Source organism: Rhincodon typus, chromosome 3, assembly GCF_021869965.1.
Source record: "Rhincodon typus isolate 14 chromosome 3, sRhiTyp1.1, whole genome shotgun sequence".
Classification (NCBI taxonomy): domain Eukaryota; kingdom Metazoa; phylum Chordata; class Chondrichthyes; order Orectolobiformes; family Rhincodontidae; genus Rhincodon; species Rhincodon typus.
In genome coordinates this window covers 127,636,549-127,644,393 of record NC_063334.1, presented here as the reverse complement: position 1 = coordinate 127,644,393, position 7,845 = coordinate 127,636,549, and the positions used below count along the sequence as shown (strand labels likewise).

General features: G+C 45.1%; 1 protein-coding gene across 5 annotated transcripts in view; it reads right to left on the bottom strand.

Annotated features, from left to right (window-relative positions):
• Nucleotides 1-7,845, bottom strand: part of lmbrd2b (LMBR1 domain containing 2b) — a 52,883-nt gene that overhangs the window by 19,824 nt on the left and 25,214 nt on the right. For all 5 annotated transcript variants that reach the window (XR_007261789.1, XR_007261790.1, XM_048595266.1 and 2 more), the window contains exons 12-13: nucleotides 4,709-4,814; nucleotides 4,495-4,592 (exon numbers count right to left, since the gene is read on the bottom strand). Coding sequence is in view for 3 of the 5 variants with exons in the window: in XM_048595266.1 (XP_048451223.1) it covers nucleotides 4,495-4,592; nucleotides 4,709-4,814 (204 nt within the window). In the remaining 2 variants the exon portion in view is untranslated. The remainder of the gene's footprint in view (nucleotides 1-4,494; nucleotides 4,593-4,708; nucleotides 4,815-7,845) is intronic.

Genomic DNA, 7,845 nt, shown 5'->3' with positions numbered 1-7,845 from the left:
AATCACCACCCCTTGGTGGTGATTCAAGGATGTTACCATCACTGAATCCCCCACTATCAACATCCTGGGGATTATCACTGACCAGAAACTGAACTGGACCACCACATAAACACAGTGGCTACTCACCACCTGACTCCCCAAAGCCTGTCCACCATCTACAAGACACAAGTCAGGAGTGTGATGGAATACTCCCCACTTGCCTGGATGGGTGCAGCTCCAACAAACATGCAGGAAGCTTAATACCATTTAACACCAAGCCACCTGCTTGACTGACACTGCATTTATAACATCCGCTCCCTCCAGCACCAATGCTCAGTCACAGCAGTGTGAACTATCTACCTACAAGATGCACTGCAGAAATTCACCAAAGATCTTTAGACAGCACCTTCCAAACCCACGACCATTTCCATCTAGAAGGCCAAGGACAGCAGATACATGGAAACACCACCCCCTGCAAGTTGCCCTCCAAGCCACTCACCATCCTAACCTGGAAATAAATCGCTGTTCCTTCAGTGACAGTGGGTCAGAATCCTGGAATTCCCTCTCTCATGGGCATTGTGGGTCTACCCAAGGCAAGTGGTTGGTCAAGACATCAGTTTGTCAAGACATCAGCTCACCACCACCTTCTCAAGGGCAACTAGGGATGGGCAATAAATGTTGGCCCAGACAGAGACACCCAAATCTCTCAACTTCACTGTCGATGGGTCAAAATCCTGGAACTCCCTCCCTAAGAGCATTGTGGGTCAACCTACAGCACGTGGACTGCAGCAGTTCACCCCCACCTTCTCAAGGGCAACAAAAAAATGCTGGCCCAACTAGTGATGTCCATGTCCCATCAGTAAATTTAAAAAAGGACTTGGACACAGTAGGAGAGCGGGCAAAGAAACGACAGACGGAATACAATGTGGGAAAGTGTCAGCTTATGCACTTTAGTTGGAAAAATAGAGGTCTAGACTATCTTCTATAAGGGGAAAAGCTTTGGAAACCTGAAGCGCAAAAAGGACCGTCCTAGTTCAGGATTCTCTTAAGGTTAACATGCAAGTTCAGTTGGCAGTTTAGAAGGCAAATGCAAGGTTAACATTCATTTTGAGAAGGCTAGAATACAAGACCAGAGCTGAGGCTGTATAAGGATCTAGTCAGACTGCATTTGGAATGCTGTGTGCAGTTTTGGGCCCCGTTTCTAAGGAAGGATGTACTCAACTTGGAGGGTTCCAGAGGAGGTTTACAAGAACGATCCCAGTGATGAAGGACTTATTATATGAGAAGCAGTTGAGGACTATGGGTCTGTACATGGAGTTTAAAAGGAGGAGGGGGAAATTTGATTGAAACTTACAGAATACTGAGTGGCCTGAAATGAATGGATGTGGAGGACTGATTTCCAGTAGTAGGAAAGACTAGGACCTGAGGGCACAGCCTCAGAGTGAAGGGGCAACCCTTTAGAACTAAGATGAGAAAGGATTTCTTCAGCTACATCGTTAACCTGCTCCATCCCAGGCAACATCCTGGTGAATCTCCCTCTGCACCCCCTCCATCACAATCACATCCATTTTATAGTGTGGTGACCAGAACTGCACACAGTGCTCTAGCTGGGGCCTAACCAAAGTCCTGTACAGCTCCAAAATAACCTCCCTGCTCTTATAGAACATTGAACAGTACGGCATAGTACAGGCCCTTTGGCCCACGATGTTGTGCCAACCTATTATCCTACTAAGATCAATCTACCCGACATTGTACTATCCTCCATGTGCTTATCAAAGAGTTGCTTAAAAGTCTCTAAAGTATCTGACTCCACTACCACTGCCGGCAGCGCATTCCACACGCCCACCACTCTCTGTGTAAAGAAACTACCTGACATCTCCCCTATACCTTCCTCCAATCACCTTAAAATTATGCCCCCTCGTAATAATCATTTCTGCCCTGGGAAAAAGTCTCTGACTATCCACTCTATCTATGTCTCTCATCATCTTGTACACCTCTATCAAGTCACCTCTCATCCTTCTTCGCTCCAATGAAAAAAGCCCTAGCTCCCTCAACCTTTCCTCATAAGACCTGCCCTCCAGTCCAGGCAGCATCCTGATAAATCTCCTTTGCATCCTCTCTAAAGCTTCCACATCTTTCCTATAATGAGGTGACCAGGACTGAAGACAATATTCCAAGTGTGGTCTAACCAGAGTTTTATAGAGCTGCAGCATAACCTCACGGCTCTTAAACTCAATTCCCCTGCCAATGAAAGCCAAAACACCATGTGCCTTCTTTACAACCCTATCAACTTGGGTAGAAACTTTGAGGGATCTAGGGACGTGGACCCCAAGATCCCTCTGTTCCTCCACACTGAAGAGAATCCTACTATTAACCCTGTATTCTGCATTCAAATTCAACCTTCCAAAATGAAGCACTTCGCACTTTTCTGGGTTGAATTCCATCTGCCACTTCTTTGCCCAGCTCTGCATCCTGTCAATGTCCCATCACAACCTACGACAGCTCTCCACGCTGTCCACAACTCCACCAGCCTTCACATCATCAGCAAACTTACTAACCCACCCTTCCACTTCCTCATCCAAGTCATTTATAAAGATCACAAAGAGCAGAGGTCCCAGAACAGATCCCTGCGGAACACCACTGGTCACCAAGCTCCAGGCTGAACACTTTCCATCTACTACCACCCTCTGTCTTCTATTGGATGGCCAGTTTTGTATCCAGACAGCCAAATTTCCCTGAATCCCATGCCTCCTTACTTTCTGAATGAGCCTACCATGTGGAACCTTATCGAATGTTTTGCTAAAATCCATATACACCACATCCACTGCTCTACCTTCATCGATGTGTTTTGTCACATCCTCAAAGAATTCAATAAGACTTATGAGGCATGACCTGCCCCTCACAAAGCCATGCTGACTACTTCTAATCAAGCCGTGCTTTTCCAAATAATCATAAATACTATTTTTCAGAATCCTCTCCGATACGGCACAGTGGCTCAGTGATTAGCACTGCTGCCTCACAGCGCCAGGGACCCAGGTTCAATTCCACCCTCTGGCGACTGTCTGTGTGGAGTTTGCACATTCTCCCTGTGTCTGCGTGGGTTTCCTCCGGGTGCTCCAGTTTCCTCCCACAGTCCAAAGATGTGCAGGTTAGGTGGATTGACCATGCTAAATTGCCCGTAGTGTTCAGGGACATGTAGCTTAGGTGGATTATAAGGGGATTGGTCTGGGTGGGATGCTCCAAGGGTCAGTGTGGACTTGTTGGGCCAAAGGGCCCGTTTCCACACTGTAGGGATTATATGATGATAATTTGCCCACCACAGAAGACAGACTGACTGGTCTGTAATTTCCAAGATTATCCCTATTCCCTTTCTTGAACAAGGGAATCACATTTGCCACCCTCCAATCTTCTGGTACTACTCCAGTGGACAGTGAAGACGCAAAGATCATCACCAAAGGGGCAGCAATCTCTTCCCTCACTTCCTGTAGTAACCTTGGATATATCCCATCTGGCCCAGGGGACTTATCTATCCTCATGTTTTTCAAAATTTCTAGCACATCCTCCTTCCTAACTTCCTAATGATCCTCCTTCTAATCTATGCCACAACTGATTAAAGGCAGGTGTCCCCCATGCCTTCATAACTACCCTATTAATCCATCCTGCCACCTTCAGGGATCTGTGGACAAACACCCCAAGATCCCTCTGTTCCTCTGAGGTTCATGCTGTTCGGCCAGCTATTTATCAGGAAATCTTCCCACGTATTCCTTAGTATTAATGGGATGTTCACAGTATCCTCTACCATTAAGAGGGATATAAAATATCTGTTTAACGCCTTCATTTTCTTGTTCCCCTGAAGCCGTCTCCCTTGATTAATTTTCAAAGGGGACTATGTTCACTTTGATCGCTCTATTCCTTCTCAGATAGTTAAAAATGGTCTCACTGGCAGTTTTTGCATTCCTCGCTGGTTTGATCTTGTAATACTTTTCTAATTTTTTTTTAATAGTTCTTCCTTTACTGGATTCTGAATTTATCCCAGTTTTCAGAATAATCACTGACATTGGCATCATTCCTTTCAACTTTATACTCTCCTTCACTTCCTTGGTTAGCTATGGCTAGTTTATCCCTCTTTTAGAATATTTCTTCCTTACTGGGACATATTTTTACTGACAGTCATGAATTGCCCCTTTAAATGTCGCTAGTGCTTGCTCACAGTCTTTAATCTATCTGCCCAGTTCACTTTAGCTAACTCTATCCTCATTTCATTGTCATTCCTTCTATTTAAGTTAAACATTGAAAATCTTATCAGTTCTTCCTTTACACTGTCCTAATCAAACCCTCCCAGGACAGAGACAGAACAGGCTTGGATACAGAGTAAATCTCCTTCTACACTGTACCCCCTATCAAACCCTCCCAGAATAGGGATAACACAGGTTAGATACAGAGTAAACCTCTCTCTACACTGTCCACATCAAACACTTCCAGAACAGGGACAGCACAGGGTTAGATACAAATTACCTGAAATAGGTAGCAATGCAGAGGATGACAACCAGCATCGGGTAATAAATGTAGAATCCATCAGCAATGAAAGATATCACCTGCATTGAGCCCATTATCTGAGGACAGGTTGGAAACAAGTCATTAACCCAGGCAAGTGTCATTACCCAAAAACCCACCCATCATCACCATACTGATTCCTCATACCCCTAGCCACCTGCGCCTTGTCTCTCACCGAGGTGTAAGCAGTCTGCTCTCTGTCCTGATGTGAAATTGCGGAATCCATGTGGATCAGTCCCAAGAAATTCAGACATAACGGTGGTGTCAGTCGGCAGAACAACCTGCAACACAAAACAGTATTTAACATGACCCATACGGTCTACACTGTAACCCCTTCCTCCAGTCCATTCACAGGCTGTACGCTGTGCACTTCCATCTATTTTCATGTCAAGTGAAAAATTTGGCTGCACGACATTCACTTCCTTCCTCCAGATCATTAGTGTATTATTGTAAACAGTTTCAGTCCCAGCACTGCTCCATGTGAAACCCTATTGGTTACTGGTCACCAACCTGAAAAAGAACCCTTTATCCCCACTTGCTGTTTCCCACCCAATAGTCAATTCTCTATCCGCGCCAATAGCCTACCACCAGCATTGTGGGTTCTTGTAACTTAACCTTTTGCGAGGTTCCTTGTCAAACACCTTCTAGAAGACCAAATACAACACATCTACTGGTTCCCCTCTATCCACTCTGGTTGATAGTTTCTCAAAAAACTCCAATAAATTAGTCAGACACAAATTCCCTTTCATGAAGCCATGCTGACTCTCTTTGATTAGATAATGATTTTCCAATTGTCCTTAATTTCTGACTCCAACATTTTTCCCAACAACAGATGTTAGGCTAATCATCCTAAAATTATCCACTTTATAACTCTTCCCCTTTTTGAATAGGAGTGTCACATGGTATCTTTCTAATCATCTGGTGCTTCTACAGAATCCAACCATTTTGGAAAATTATAAAGCAATTTCATAGAATCCCTACAGTGTGGAAACAGGCCCTTTGGCCCAATAAGCCCACACTGACCCTTGGAGCATCGCACCCAGACCAATCCCCTTATAATCCACCTAAGCTACATGTCCCTGAACACTATGGGCAATTTAGCATGGCACACTCTCCCCGTGTCTGCATGGGTTTCCACCAGGTGCTCCGGTTTCCTCCCTCAGTCCAAAGATGCAGAAGTTAGGTGGATTGGTTGTGCTAAATTGTCCATTGTGTTCAGGGATGTGTAGATTAGGTGCGTTAGGTATAGGAAATGCAGAGATAGAGTAGGTGGATGGGTCTGGGTAGGATGCTTTTCAGTAGGTCTGTGTGGACTTGGGCCAAACAGCGTGTTTCCGCATTGTGGGAGTTCTACGACAGTATAGCCAGGGTGGGAGGGGTCTTTGATTATGTTAGTCGCATTCCCAAGGTGGCGGAAAGTATAGATGGAGTCAGTGGATGGAAGGCTGGTTTGTGTGATGGACTGGGCTGTGTTCACAACTCTGTAATTGCTTGCAGTCTTGGGAAGAGATGTTGCCAAACCACACTGTGATGCATCCAGATAGGATGCTTTCTACAGTGCGTATTGGTAAGAGACCTTGTGGATATGCCAAATTTCCTTAGCCTCCTGAGAAGGAAGGAAGGCAATGGCCTAGTGGTATTATCACTGGACTGTTAATGCAGAGACCCAGATAATGTTCTGGAAAGCAAGATTCAAATCCCGCCACGGGACAACAGTGACAGCAGACTTGGAACACTGCAGAGTTTTCATTTTCCCAACGTAGGATATAGTCACAGTGGAAGCAGGTCAGGGAAGCTTCACTTGGCTGATTGCTGGGATAAGGGTGTTTGATTTAGGAGAAAAGCCTATGCGAAAGCTCACTGAACTTTAGAGGTGACCTTATCACAACACAAAAAATATCAAAAGAGCTTCACAGGTCAGGTAAAAAGAGCATATTTGATGGAAATTTTGAGGAAATGACCAAGTGTGTTCATGAGGTTACTGGTATTGATGTAGTTTATATGGATTTCAGCACAGCCTTTTACAAGGTCCTATATGGGAGACTGATAAAGAAGGAAAAAGGTCCTGGGATCCAGGGTAACTTGGATGAATGCAGGAGGGGAGGTGACAGTGACACCTCACTTGATATCGAGACTGCATTTGACCAGGTGTGGCATCAAGGAGCCCTAGCAAAACTGCAATCAATGGGTATCAGGGGCAAACTCTCCACTGGTTAGAGTCATACCTAGCACATAGGAAGATAGTTGTTTTTGTAAGAGGTCAGTCATCTCAACTCCAGGACATCTCTGCAGGAGTTCCTCAGGGTCGTACCCTAGGCTTAACCATCTATTCAGCTGCTTCATTAATGACCTTCCCACTATCATAAAGTCTGAAGTGAGGATATTCGCCAATAAATGCACAATGTTCAGCAACATTCACAACTCCTCAGATACTGAAATAGTCAATATTCAAATGCAACAAGATCTGTACTGATAACTGGCAAGTAACATTTGCATCACACAAACGCCAGACAATGACCATTCCCTTTAAGGGACAATTTAACCACCACCCCTTGACATTCAATGGTGTTACCATCACTGAATCCCCCACTATCAACATCCTGAGGATGATCATTGACCAGAAACTCAAAACTGGATTCGTCACATAGCTGTAAGTGCAGGTCAGAAGTTGGGAATCCTGTGATTAATTCACCTCCTGACTGCTCAAAGCCTGCCCACCATCTACAAGGCACAAGTCAGGAGTGTGATGGAATACTCCCCACTTGCCTGGATGAGTGCAGCCCCAACAACACTCAAGAAGCTTGACATCATCCAGGACAAAGCAGCCGCTTGATTGGCACCACATCCACAAACATCCACTTCCTCCACCACCGACCCTCAGTAGCAGCAGTGTGTACTATCTACAAAATACACTGGAGAAGTTCACTAAAGCTCCTCAGACAGCACCTCCCAAAACCACAAACACTTCCAAATAGAAGGACAAGCATAGCAGATACATGGGAACACCACCATCTACAAGTTCCTCTCCAAGCCACTCTTCATCCTGACCTGAAAATATATCGCCATTCCTTCATTGTCACTGGGTCAAAATCCAGGAATTCCCTCCCTAACAGCATTTTGGATCAACCCAATAACATGACTGCATGGTTTAAGAAGGCAGCTCATCACCACCCTCTCAAGGGCAACTAGTGAAATGCAACAGATGTTGGCCCAGACAGTGACACCCACATCCCATCATCAAATGAAATAAAAAATGGAAATGGGCAACGGTTCAGAGTGTCCAATGGGAGCGGAACGGTTCAGAGTGTCCAA